Here is a 14,985-nt window from a genome sequence, read left to right as displayed (position 1 = left end):
GACTTGATTGATTTGCCGTTTCGTGATAATCGGTGTATACCGGATGGTACCCATCATTGACAAATTTGCGATTTTCTCTTTCGTCGTACACGTCTTAAAATGCATGATAAACGTACTTTGTACGGCAAAAAAACGTAAAGGTTGACAGGTATGATAACGTTCCAGGTTGAAACATGTGACAGGAGAGCCGTGTGACGTCACAAAAAGCCGAAGAGTGCAATTCTCACATCGTCCTTTAGATTGCGCCAAAGTATAACAAAATCCATCAAAGTACGTAGCGTTCCCACTGGAGGGAAAAATTGCTAAGGGAAAAACTTTTGACATTAATCTCACTCGAAATGGTCAAAACAGTCAGATGCGGAAACATCCGCACGAATCAACCACAATGATTGTGAAAAACACACATACCGTTAATGATAAGGCAAAAATATGAAACTTTTAAAAAATGAATAAATAACTCCCACCCCCCTTTACTTTTTGAGTAGGCTGCTTTAAAATGGACCCGCAGAGGGAGACAAAAGAAGGGGATTGGACAAGAAGGGCCAAACTCGCGTCCGTTTATGCAAATCCGCCCGGGGCCCGAATAAGGACACGCAGGAATGAAACATGGTGGCGGAGGGAGCGGGCCAATATGGAGGCGAGAGCACCGTGAGAGCGCCGCCGCCACCACCAACGCCGCCGCCGCCACCTTCCTCTTCTTAAAGCCAAAACTTACTTCTTTTCTTTAACGGCGGGGCCGCGAGGCGGTGAAGAGGAGCGACTGGCTGTCTAACCGACCCGGGACAACGAAAAAGGAACGACGACGACGTCGAAGCGACGGGGCTGGAGCCCTCCGCTCTGCAGCGGCGGCCAGCGGCAATGCCGTGGCCGGGCGGAGGCAGCGGCAAACGGCGAGAAAGTTCCGAGCTCCCGCTACCCGCCGGCTGGGAGGAAGCCCGGGACTACGACGGCAGAGTGTTCTTTATCGACCACAACACCCGGCAGACGTCGTGGATAGACCCCAGAGATAGGTACAAGACCCCTAAATGTCATTTTGTTTGAAAAACGGGACAGAATGATGCTTGGGAGTTTATGTTGACGCAGATGTCAAACACCATCATTTAACTTCACGAAAAACTATTTCTCTTGACTTTCTAAAACTAACATTTTATGCTTTCCCATACTTTTTTTTTAGTACCGATATCAAGTTCCAGTATTTGTGCTCATATCTAACGTTTGCAAAAGTTTGATACTCGCACTTTTAGTTGATATTTATCAACCAGGAACATTAAATCAAAGCAATCCTAAAATGCAAAATTAATAAATACTATACGATGGAAAGTATGTTAGGATTGGGAGGTATTTCCTCTTTTGTGGCTTTTTATTCAGGTACAGCATTTAAAAAAAACATCAATGATTTAATTAACAAAAGGAAAAAATAAAATAGTTGAACAAAACAGCTGAGCAATACTATTGTGTAATACTATAAATATGTGCCCAAAGGTAGTAGGTTTAACCGAAAGCTTAGGACAAGGGTCAGGAACCTTTTTGACCCAAAGAACCATAAAAGTAAAAAAAGTGTTTTAAAAAGAAATTGAGAGAGCCACATCATATATTTTCAGACAAAATTGAAAAAAACTGCCAAACACGCTCTCTAGACAAAAGCTAATTCTTCAGCACATTTTTTTCATTGTGTCATTTGATGATTCAGTCAAATGTATGACATGATATTAATGCCAAATCCTGTGTCCCAAATCAATGTAAATATGCTATTTACAATTTGTCTTCCACCTTCAGTTAAGAGTGTTGAGGCAATTTTTCCCATGGAATTTGTCCTTAATAACGGTTTAAAAACAATGTGCATGCAAAGTTCCTTTGTAAAAATGTCACAAATTTCTGCAAACGATAAGCATATCGTCATATTCACTTTCGGTGTAGACTGCACTGAGCGAGAGAGAAGGAAGTGCCTTGCGCTGTGTGCAGGGATTCGCCCACATGTACTGCTCACCCAATCAAAGTCGTTTGCCAGCGTTTTTATTTATCAGTTTAAATGGTTTCTTATCGAACTTCTGCATTAAGTTGCTTCGGCTTTATATGCACCAAAATCGGGATGAAATCACTTGACTTTGGAACGCCACAGAGAGGTGTGCAATAGTTACATTTTCTTTCGGAGCCATATATATACTCATGAAAAGAGCCATATATGGCTCCCAAGCCATAGGTTCCCTACCCCTGGCTTAGGAGATGTCAGTCATTTTGTATGTACTACAGGTACTCAAGATTTGGGTATCAGTATTGGTCTGGGGAACTCTGATCACTAAAATACTGTGTTATTTCCATTCACTTTTACACACTGCATTTTTTTATTACTTACTTAATGAAAATGGTTTCATTTAACACGAGCTTTACGCTTCTATACCCCCACTATTGCCTAATTTGCAGTACATCCCATTCATGTGTATGTGACTTCCATTGGCCTGCAGCGTTCCAGAACCTCTCTCCTACCACTGTCCTCACCCCCATTTCTGTCATCTTTATTTCCAAAGAGTCCCCCCTAATCCAACCAAACGTGTGTATGACTGACGCTTTTGTACATTTGTATGTGGGGCCTCAAAGACTCCATCTCCCAGAAATCCAGGCAGAACTATGCTAGGAATGTTGCTAAAGTTGGGCCGCTGGGAAAAGCCACGGGGAAGATGCGATTCTCCACCGGGGACTGGGAATTCACCGAGTCCTCACTTTTGAGCGATGGACTGGGAATTTTAAGCTGTTTTCAAAATACGCACACTATTTTTCAACAATGTTCTTTTTAAAATCAGATAATCTTGGAAGAGGATTGACTAGGGAGGCGGACGGACTAGGACTCAATGAAAATACACATTTTCTGGATTCTGGTTTCTAAATAAGTGGAATTACATTCATTTGTGTTGAAGACTTGTTTCTAGGATTGAACTTTAGGGGTGATTGAGAAGATTTTTGTTTAAGAAGATTTTTATTTCTATCAATGTTTCTCAACTGGTGGGTCGCGACCCAAAAGTTGGGTTCTTGTTTCCAGTGCTAAGACAAAAAGAACTGAGGAAAAGACAGCTAACATTTGTTGAACTAAGTGCTAAGGATTTCCTTTAAAGACTCAGCTAATTGAGCATTAAAGGGACAGTGTGTATTACTTAACCACCAGATGTTGCTTTATGGCTAGGTGGAACCACGCACAGAACAGGAAAATGGAAAGGAAAAGGAAGAACACAAACTATGAAAATGCTAAGTGACCAAACAGAACAATTTTTCATACTTTTTGACCACCTTTTTCCCGCAAGCTTTTTTGTTTATATACAGGTGTCTGTAGAAGCAAGATGGCTGACATTTATGTTTTAAATTTTGATTTTTGATGAATTGTTGTTGTTTTTTTCAACCACTTAACATTGCTAAATAACACACACTGTCGATTTAAAGGAAAAATTGTTACTTGAAGTCGTTTTGGTTTTGCTGATCATTTGTTTTTGTTTTTAAAAAACAGAAATATTTTCGACTACCTATGGTTTAAACTGCACAATCTTTTCATTCAATACATTTTGAGAAGTGGAATATTTTTCTTAATTTGAGTTGCGGTTTGTAATTAGGTTGGGATGGTGGGTCTTGAAGGCAGACCAGTTGAGAACCACTGGTTTATATTGTCACTTTCGGGTGTAATCTTGCCTACTTTTTATGATTAGGGCTTGTAGAAATAAACACGACTTGACTTTTTTAGGAAGTACAAAACAAATTCATTGCTTTTAACTCAATCATGGCCTACATAAAGGAAAAATGAAGTTGTCGTCTATAGTCTGAAAGTTTGAAATTTAACCAAAGCTCTTTTATTTCTGAGAGTTTTAGCATGTTTCACATTACCAAAATTCATTCATCTCATCTCATCTCATTAGCTGCACCGCTTATCCTCAGTAGGGTCGCGGGGGTGCTGGAGCCCATCCCAGTAATCATCAGGCAGTGGGCAGGGGACACCCTGAACTGGTTGCCAGCCAATTGCAGGGCACACAGGGACAGACAACTCACTCGCTCATTCACACCCAGGGACAATTTGGACCGGCCAATCCACCTGAAATGCATGTCTTTGGAATGTGGGAGGAAACTGGAGTGCCCAGAGGAAACCCACGCAAGCACGGGGAGAACATACAAACTCCGCACAGGAAGTCCGGTTGCTGGATTTGAACCCACACAGGAGGTTCCCAAGACCTTAGAACTGTGCCGCACACGCGCTAGCCACTGTGCTGCCGTGCTGTCCCCAAAATTCATTATCAGTCAGAAATTTTATGTGCAGAAAAAGAATAATAAAAATAAACTAACAGCACTTTGCCTACTTTCCATTAACTCCAAACAACCCACTTTAGTCGATTTTACATTGTACAGCCTTTAATACTTTCTAAAGGCAAACAACTCTGGGTATGTCGTCTTCTCAAATTCCCTTAAAGTGACACGTTTAAAAAAACATGATTGGAATTAGACAGTTCGAGGCATAAATTATTTTGCATTAATGTACCTATAAGGCTGACTTGTTCATTCTGCACTAAAGCAAATCAGTTACCTGTTTAATAATGATAATTATGATAATTGAGCTGCAATGTTACACTTTTTGAATACTAAAATTCAATTAATATTGATTATTTTGTTGATGAATTGGTCAAACCAAAAGAAGTTTCATTTCAATACTCTATGGCCCACGTGTCAAACTCATGGCCTATGGGCCAAATTGGGCCCGCCACATCATTTTATATGGCTTGCGAAAGCTTAAAATGTCTATGGGTCTGAACGGGTCAAAAGAGTGCTTTGACCAAAAACCCTTCCCTATAATACAATAATGTTTGTGACTTTAATAAGTCATACATTTGGAGTTATTTTGCAGAGAGTAGTGACATTTGTTTTACATACAATTCAATTAAATATAGTTACATTTGTAAGACAAAACCGATCTATGATATTCACAATCTTTTTTTTTTTTTACATGAATTTACTACCGCTTTGTCTCATACCATGTAAACGAAACAAAAATCCTATAACCTGATCTTGGGCCGGTACCAACTGCCTCAAAATAATTTTAACTCATTCAATCCAAAACCTACTTAGATTTTGTATTTTAAGTAAAGGCCTACAGTGTTCATTTTACCTAAAAAATCTATGAGTCTCAACAGAGATCTATGGGTCCCCAAAATTAAGTGTTATCGAGGTTGAAATCGTAAATCGGTGACAAATATATAATATAAATCTATATATTCATTCAGTTTTAATCATCAAATTATTAATTCATTTTCTGCATCAAATTATTGTTGGTAATATACCGATTAAAAAGATAACCACAAACATTTCTTTTTTTAATTTTCTCCTTTTATACTTCCTTTTTTTCTTAACTTCTTTATACAACATAATTCGTAATATCAATCATCAAAGCAAGTGAGCCGTTCGAGAGCCGGCTCTTTTTAATGAGTTGAGCCAAAAAAGCCGGTTCTCTAAAAAAAGACTGACTTCCTTTCACTACACAACGAGATCTCGTGCAGACGAAAACCTGAACCGCGAGACCAAAACAACAATGGCGGATCTGCCTGAAGAAAAGTTTGGAGTGCAGTAAATCTTTGTTAAAAAAAAGAAATCGGGTAATAATGACAATTTTGTGGCAAATGGTTGATTTGAGACTATGCTTCCCCAGCAAAAATGATGCGTCTAGGACGCGGGCAAACGAGAACACTGGCCTATAAACGGTATATCAATGGTGCTACAAGTTTGAATCATTTCTAAATGACTTCCTAAAACCAACAGCTAAGTCAAACTTAACACCCTATGTCAGGGATAGCTCGAACGGAAAACCCGCTGCCTGAAGCCGACAGATCTCGTTGCAGGTATTTCCAACAAAGGGAATGCAGAAGTTGCGCGTCAAACTATTTGAGAACAACCTGATTTCTTCAACAGCTTTTGCTTCATCAACTTTTTTGGACCGTAGTGATTCATAGATTTTCTCCGCCAGAGGAATGCCTCCTGTTGCAAGGCTGTGCTGACATTTCAATAAATCACAAGCAACATCCCGAGCAAGGCAGATGCTGGTCGTCCTTTTCAAGGGTTCCTACTGTGGAAAATCAACATTTACAATAGGTTATGCAACTTAGAAAAGTTAATACACTGTTCCCATTTTTTGCATGAACGAAATAATAAGTGTCATGCTCGTATCCGTACATTTATTGTTGAGCCACCAATTATAAAGTATCTGGTGGATTATATTGGCCAATATTATGATTTTTTAGTAGTACTAGTACCATGTAATTTAAGTGACCCAAGGGTCTAAAAACCCTAAATGCTGCATATTTGATTCATATTTCATACTGTAACGCTCATATAAACATGCAATTGAATCATTTAGTGTCAGAAAAGTGATAATAGGACTGTCTCAGGATGTTTTAATATTGTGATAAAAATGTTTATTTTCTGAAATGCAATTTTTAAAAAAAGATGCCTTTCATTAGTTTAATATTGCTTATTATGGTTCACAACCTACTTGTATAAACAAATATTAAAACAACAAGACATGCAATATTCCAATAGTAATAAAGACTTAAAACAAATGTAGGATACAAATAAATGTCAGGATAAATGGGCAAATATACAGGGTTGGGTAGGCTTACTTTAACTTGATTACTTTCAATTACTTTTGGATTACTCCAATACCAAATATGCTAATAAAAGACAAAAGAAACTAAATGGGAATAAAATTACTCAATTTTGTGCTTGCTTGGGGAGTAACGGAATACACGGAACAGCAAAAATGATGTTGGCTAGCTGTTTGGATTTATTTTCATTTTGTTTCTGTCGCATTTTATGTTAGTTTTGCCGGAGATCAAAGATATCAAAGCCACGAGAAGGTTTACTACGTGTTGTGAGTCATCATTTTATTCATATTTAGTTTCTTTTGTCTTTTTTTTAGCATATTTGGTATTGGTGTGATCCAAAAGTAATTGAAAGTAATCAAGTTCAAGTAAGCCTACCCAACCCTGCAAATATATTTAATATCTGTCAACCTGTACGGTTTTGCCGTACAAAGTGCGTTTTTTAATGCATTTTAAGACAAGTACGACGTACAAGGAAATCGGTACGGAAAAACGCAAATTTGTCAATCGCATGCGTCTGCCGCCTGGGGATTTCCCATCATGCATCATTCCGAAAAAAAATATGGTGTACGATTATTTTGTACCGAAAAATACGACCGTTAATACGGGCATGGAGCCGTGGAGGTTGACAGGTATGATATTTTGAAGGTAGCTCTTTGGCGACTGGTACGAGTTGTAAGGTGAGAGTTTTGACAAATAAGTACATAATTGTGAATATTTGAAAAGACATTCATGTTGATGGGAACTGTGAAGGTAATATGCTTTTTTTTTTTTTCGCAAATCATTATGAATGGTTTAGTGTCTGCCTTGTGATTGACAAGTCATCAGTCCAGGGTTTGCGTCCCTCCTTTTACGCAAAGTCAGCTGGGAGAAACTCAGGCCTCCACCCCGTGACCCTAAACAGGATAAGCGCTGTAGAAAATGGACGGATGGCAAAAATTCCAAACATTCTTTGGGCGCTCAGCTGCAGTTAGTGCTGCTTGACACTATACCGTCACAAGCAACTTCAATTGCTATCTTTTAACTCCAATGTCTCATGTGTTTTCTCTCACTTTTTCTGTGAGAAATGTAATCAAAACTATGGTTTGTTGGTATTAATCTTAACAAACATTGTTAAAGCCGTACTATGTGGTCTTTGATGGACGACTTGCAGTCCAATCTTTTTGTTTGATGTGTAGTTTGACAGCACTATATTCAAGTAAGAGTAAATATGGAAAAAATGCAAGTAAGAAAGGACACTTGGATTGGTCTCCTGACGAGTGCGAGGCCAATAGTCAGCTGACTGGGCCGCTGGCGAAAAACACAAGAGCCATTTAGGCCGTACATAATTGTCAATGGCCGTTGTGATGCGGCGCGTTTGGCAACCGGTTCGAGGTCGCGCCCCGCCGGCGTGCCGCGTGTCTGCTTGAGATCGCGGCGTGTCGCGAAAATTTGGATCACGCCGCGAAACGGACACTCTTCCTAAACGTTGACGAGATCCCTCAGGTAAGCAGATGGTCGCGTTTACCTTGTCGTGGATTCTCGGAAGGAACGGACAAATATTGGAAGGTTTCGGTGCTATGTAATGGATCAAGAAGATTCATTCATGTTGGAGTGCGTCGTTTGAGGTTTCCCTAAAAAGTTGAAAGTAGAATATCTTGTCCATGAAGTCTGTGTTAACAATGTCCTGCTTAGTTCAAAGAGCCTTTATATTTATATCTGCTTCCACCTTAGTTTTAGTATCTGTGATCCGGCCACAGAGCGCATTAGGCCCTTATATTTTTTCTCACCGTGCCTATCTGCTTTTATGTAACTTTTGGCAAAGCTGTTCAAGGCAAAACACATTAGGTGGGGGAATAAGGGGTGCAGGAGTAGGGTGGAGAGTGATTTTATGCTCTTCCCTGCATTTTCTATTTGTAAGTGTAGCATGTAAATGGTGAAAGTAAGAAAAGGCCTGTTTCGTGTAGAGTCCAAATGCCAACCCAAACCCTGAGAAAGATGAAAAAGAAGTTTATTTGAGCGTGTCTAACAAATGCACTCACTTGCACGTGCAACATGAGGAGCTTGATAGAGGCTGCAATCATGACATAAGCTAGGAGATGGCGGCAGCGAGTAAGAGTTCCAAATTTCGTACAGCTCTGTTGATGAAAATGAAATACAACAGCAACAATACAAAATATTAGGACCAATGTATTACCCAATATCAAATCCATTTTCTTTTAAATGATCTGATGTAGCTTAAGACAACCATCTCTTTTTTTCCCCAGAAACTCTGCATCCATCCATCCATCCTTTTTTTGCGCCGCTTAGCCTCACTAGGGTTGCATGGTCCCTAGAAATAATATATTTTTTTGAAATTTACTCTTATAAGGATTTGGTATAATATTTAGCCCCTCCTAGTGGTAACAAAGACGTTTTGTATTTATTTGACCTAACACGAGGCTCACCCAGAGGGAGCAGACATTATTGCTGGCCATCTTGCTGCTACGGCTAGATGGATAAAAACAAAAGGCTTGCAAAAGACTTAGCAAACATTTTTTAAGAAAAATATTGCTGTTGTGTCACTTAAGTTTCATAGTTTGTATTTATTTTATTGATCGAATTACAATCATGATTGTAATAATTTTGACCAGTTACTCCCGCTACGTAACTTGATTTGTTATTTGATGAGTTTTTGTATGTCCTTAATTATAAGAAAAAATAGATTTTCTATCATTATATATTTTTTGTCTTCTGTTAAAGTGAATGGACTAAGTTTAATAAAAGCTGAATTGGTCTAAACTCTTGGAAAATCAAATAACTGAATGAAACTTAAAGATATTTATTTAAGTTCTTTATTCACCTAATTTATAGGAACAGTGTGTATTATTTAGAGCGTACCAGTGGTAAAAAAACTTAATTTATCACACATTTCTCATTATTTCTACTCGTTGGTAAAAAAAAAAGCTTTTATTTTACATAACATGAGCCTCACCATGAGCAGGCATAATTTTTCGCCAGCTTGCTGCTACGAGTATCCCAACAACTATAAACCTTACAAAAGACTGTGCAAAAAAATTATGCAATTTTGTGAAAAATCGCCAATTTACACTTGACCTGGAGTCAACTTTCCTTTTTTAATTTACATTCGCCGTGTTGGAAATGTACCTTCATGTGGTCAGTTACGTCCTTTGGTGTCTGTATCTGGTATCAGTCTGAATAAAGTGAAATTTTAATATCTTTATGTAATAAAAGATAAATACCGTATTTTGCGCACTAAAAGTCGCACCGGTTCATAAGGCGCATTCCCCAAAAATAGCCTTTTGTCATATTTTTCATAAATTAGGTGCTTAAAATTGAGGCATGAGACTACAGTAAGAGCTACCGTGTTTATTCGTGTACAACCATTTTCAGTTGTATATGCAATGATAAAATGCAACAATAACTTATCGGTTTAATATGTATACGTACGTAGAAGAGCTTGTATTTTTTTTAAAGACTTTCTGTTTCTTATTTTTGCAACATTATCCACACACAGGTGAATAAGTAGAGAGACTGTTTAACGTATCAGAATGCACTATGCAAATCTTTGTTTCTGCCAACTTGAGTAAATACAGTGTGATAATGAGATAAGCGCTAGTCTTAAGGCTTTTTGTTTGTCATCTGTACCACTGGTGGTCTAATGGTAAAGTGTTGGCTCATTTACCGCCACAATCCAAATTCTAATCCTGTTGCATGTAATATGTTGCAATTTGGATTTAGGATTGTCGGTTATTCATGTAGTAATGAACACCTATATATCCTGTACACATTTTCAATCTTGTCTATCGTATTCTGCTGTACATAAGGTTTATTGGGTTACACAGTAAGGCCTACTTCCAAATTTCCGGCCAATTAAGGTTTTTAGGTGTTCCTTTAAAGTCTGGAAAATTTGGTACAGAGACCCCTTGCTACTTCATGCTTCGGTTATCGCCGGTTCACTGCTTCAAAGATTTTGAATTGAATTGTCTTTGATATCAACGTATTGTGCATTGTGTTTGGAGCAGACAGCACAGCAAAGTCTGTCACAGGGGCAAGTAAGGGATGGTTTTGTGTGTTGGATGGGCGTGACTGTATGCTGGTGTATGCTGTCAGTCAAACAGTGGGGCGGGCGCACAAGTCAATGTGTTCACCCTAAACAAACTGGGAAGCATGCCGACCGTTAGATTTTAGCGGCTAGTTACATTTAAAATAAATTCATCAATTAGACCGGACGCTGCCGAAAGTCAGAAGAGCGCCAAGAATTTTTTATTGCCAGCGAGTGCTCCGTGGATTGTTATTGGGTCCGGAATGCGACCAGGAGGCGGCGGGGAGAAGGCAATCCTGAGGCTGCGGGTCCTGCTTACTGCTACAGTAAGGCTAACCAGTCTCTTAAGCCACCCCTGCAGAGCCTGAATCTCACCAACGGCAGATCCATTACCTATGAAACGGATGACTTGGAGCTACAACCCGTGGGAAATCGCTACATCCATGATTCTTATATTTTAATCACTGAGACATGGATCCATTTGAGGTTACCCGGGGCTAGTGTGCAGCTTGCCAGTCGCTCTCTAAATCACTTTGCACTGTAAAGAGAAGCCCATCAATTTTCTTCTACATTTGTATATGTCAGTGTTTTTATATGTAGATCTACAGTTGTATACTGCACTCTGTCGGTAGGAATGTCATCTCGAGGTAAATTTGACCCTTGGGGTTTCTTTTTTTCCATGAAGGTGCGACGTTACTTTGCGAATTTTCACTTTTCGCGGGGGGTTCTGTTCCCCATGAACTGCGATAACCGAAGGATATATGTGTATATATTTGCTCTTATTTTTGATTCACTCCATTCCCTCATCACTTTAGACCCATGCTTTACTCTCTTAACTTGCAGTTTGGTACGTGGTTTCTCTGAAAGGGCAGTCGGGGTCTTGATTATCTGGGGAACGCCGTCGCCAGCTCACGCCACTGCGTGGGACTTTTTTGTTCCTGTGGAATGAACGTCATGCAAGGCATGTCTAACTAATGCCGGGGGCTGCATTCGCTCGCTCTCTCGCTCGCTTGCTTGCGGCCTCAGACGAAGCGGTAGGAACGGGAGTAAGGGGGAATGGCTGCAGAGGGGGAGGTAGGCGGGGGTGCGGGTGAGGGTGTTTCCCACGTGTCCATGTGCCGTCCCGGCGGGCTTGCTTTATTAGCTCTGTTATGCAACCCTACGCTCGGCAAAGGCAGGCCATTATGCCGGGGCACAAAGCACACCAAATTCAATTATTCTGGAAAGGGTGAGCTGTGTCCGCCGGCGTCCGCAGGTTATTCACATGCGCTGAACCTCGCTTTTATTTTGCTTCACACAGTATTTTCTTTATGTGCCAAAGGGGCGGCGACACCACGCCTTCTCGTCGGCTCTGTGTCATTTGGCCTGTTTGCTTTTTTTTTTTTTTTTTGATCATTTTGATGAATACAGTGGTGTTTTAAATGCCCAGTGAGCCATAGATGGATAGATAGATACTTTATTCATCCCCGCAGGGAAATTCACATTTCCAGCAGCATCCCTTCGCTGAGAACAATACAATAATAAAGCAAAAGGAATACAATATACAAATACCCATGTGCTAATACCCACTGTAGCGTGTTGTATAGAGTATTTAAATAGTGCTACATAAAATACACAAAATACACACTGCAATAAAAGTACGGTAATATGCAATGTAGGGAGTGTGGTTTAATGTGGGCCTTTACTCCGCCGGGTAGAGTTAAAGAGCCTCATGGCATGAGGAAGAAAAGATCTCTTCAGTCTGTCCGTGGTGCAAGACAGTGACCATATTCATGTTAATAACATGTATTTTTGATTAACTCATTCAATGTCAGACGTTTTTCTCAAATGGGAAAAGCCGGTGCCTGTCAATTTTTCGCATTTTGACTAATCTTTGAAGCTTTACAGAAAATTCAGTCCTGTAGCTATGTAGGCATAGGAATATCAAAAGAAAGCTTAAACCCTCATCTTTTATTTAGATAAAATGTTTCTAGCTTTTATCGTTGTTTAGTAAACAACAGTTGCACATTGCTTATTTTGTGAAAAAACACATTTCTAAGAAAACCTTGAGAAAAACATTTTTTTTGTGAAAGGATGCATTTTAAGCAGAACTTTTACTTGCATGCTTTTTTCGTTTGCATTTGTGATACCTCCAATATCTTAGTAATACTTTTCATCATCACAAGGGCACTCTGCTTGCAAAATAACATTTTTTTGCAAGAACACTGAACTTGTGCATGAACTTTGCAAAATCTTTTCATCGCCGATGTTTCCGATGACGCGATCACACAACTTTGGTAACCATGGTGATCGTGTTCCTGCGGACGTTCCCTACCTGTCATCTCTCTCTTACCCAACAATGATGAAGGGACTTTGTCATTATTTTAAAAATAACTTTTTCAAAAAATGTTTGATGGTGTAAAAAATATTTGGTTGATGTAGAAAGATCTACATGACACAAACGTTTTTAACGTTTTCCAATAAATAAAGATTTATACGGTATATTGAAAAATGTGTTTGCTTGGAGAGGATTGGTTGGCACCATGCTGTACTTGCCCAAGACACACCACAGTAAATGGTGCCCCTACATCCTTAGTGGTTAAAAGAAGAATTTTAGGTTGCCAACCCCTGGCTTAGGTGAACATAAACTGGAGAATGGAGTTCACAGTTCGTCAAAACCACTCAGCCATACCCTGGGGAGGGGACAATATCGGCTAGATGACCTACCATGCTTATCTTACAATGGGGGGAACTGCGATCTGAGTGAAATGAAGTATGACAGCATGAAGTGAGATTAAAGGGACAATGTGTAATATTTGACAACTAGATCTTGCTTTATTGTCTTGTCCATATTCAACCCTTTTTGAACAAAGGTACACTTTTATTTATAAAAAAGTTCCGCGGCACACCGTCCGTTGCAAATGTTTGAAAATGAAGTTATGTCAAATATCTAACTGTACTACCTCATAAGCAGGTAATTAGTATATAAAAAGAAGAAAATGATACTTGAAATAAAAAAGAATGATGTGCTTTTTGTTTTTATTTTTTACAGTGCAATCTTAAACCGCTTTGCTAAACAAATTAAGTTATTAAATGTGCTGCGCTACCTCATGAGCAGATAAATAGTATATAAAATGTATATAAAAATCTACTGCCACCTACTGATTTGGATGACTATAACAGAAAGCAAAAATACGGAATGATGGCCTAATGTTTTGGAATAATGAAATTGGGCAAATTCCAGCGGCACACTAGACAAAGTCTCACGGCACACAAGTGTGCCCGGGCACACTGGTTGAAAAAAACTGGTCTAGTCTAGTGCAACCGAAAACGTATGCTACATGGCACAAGGAAGAATACAAACTTTGGAGACCAAAACGTTCATGAGGTTTTTCGATGGCGGACATTCATGTCGGTCTCATGTTATCTAGAATACATACAGTATAAAAATCTCAACCAAGTATTTTAATAAATGCACCTTTAAATGATAATGTATTTTTGCTTATTAGAATAGTGGAGGTGTTTTTTGAAATGAATAATAGGCTCTAAATAATATACTATATCTTTAATTAAACACAGTAAATGTTCATACAAAACATAAGTCAGTTACCGGTGTTCCTTCAATTCACATTGTGCACAACAGCATTTTTTTTTTCATTAAAGTAAAGCCACTGGTAAGGGGATAGTTTAACAGCTCACATTTTGTAAATTTATAAGTATTTCGTATGTGTATGTACAAAATAATCTACAAAAAAAATACATTATAGTGCATGTATTTTTGCTTATTATTGAAATCAATGTTATTTTACCTCTAGGAGGCGCTAGTCACTAAAAAGGTTCCCTTTAAGTCACCCACTGAGAACATTCAAATGGATAAATGAAAGTTGCAAACAGAACAAAAGCTAACACTATTTTTTTTCCTTTATTTTTAGAGGTCCAAAGACTAATCCATCATCTAATATAACCGCAACTATTTTTTATCATTGTTTAATCGTTCAGATATACCTTTTCAGTATGAGAAATATTCTCATTTATTTTCTCAGTAATTAAACAGTTTGCCCAAAGTAATTTATTTTATGCTATGTTATAGTCAAAAGATTCATTGAATATTAAAATAACCATCTGTTGCATGCGTAGTGATTGCCTGACGGGAAAAACGTGTTATGCTTTTAAACAGGGACTGAGGCCCAAGTCTTGCTCAGCGTAGTGGTCCGTGAACGGGAAGAGAAGAATGCAACCTAAACAGGACATGCCAAACTCTGCGAGCCGTCAGGGCCTCCATTGTTCCACATTGGTGCACACTTTATGTTGAAACGCAGAATAATGTCATCGCTAACACTTTTCTTCACTTCACAACCTCAT

General features: G+C 38.9%; 1 protein-coding gene across 1 annotated transcript in view; it reads left to right on the top strand.

Annotated features, from left to right (window-relative positions):
* Positions 1-523: 523 nt before the first annotated feature.
* The window catches only part of wwc3 (WWC family member 3), a 60,789-nt gene continuing 46,327 nt past the window's right edge, over positions 524-14,985 (top strand). Inside the window, exon 1 of the mRNA XM_088349997.1 lies at positions 524-1,010. Within this exon, the coding sequence (XP_088206123.1) occupies positions 859-1,010 (152 nt within the window). The 5' untranslated portion in view covers positions 524-858. The remainder of the gene's footprint in view (positions 1,011-14,985) is intronic.

This window comes from Urocampus carinirostris, chromosome 12 (assembly GCF_059441175.1).
Source record: "Urocampus carinirostris isolate Australia breed hairy pipefish chromosome 12, RoL_Ucar_1.0, whole genome shotgun sequence".
Classification (NCBI taxonomy): Eukaryota; Metazoa; Chordata; class Actinopteri; order Syngnathiformes; family Syngnathidae; genus Urocampus; species Urocampus carinirostris.
The sequence above is the reverse complement of the archived record's forward strand: the minus strand, read 5'-3'. Positions and strand labels throughout refer to the sequence as shown.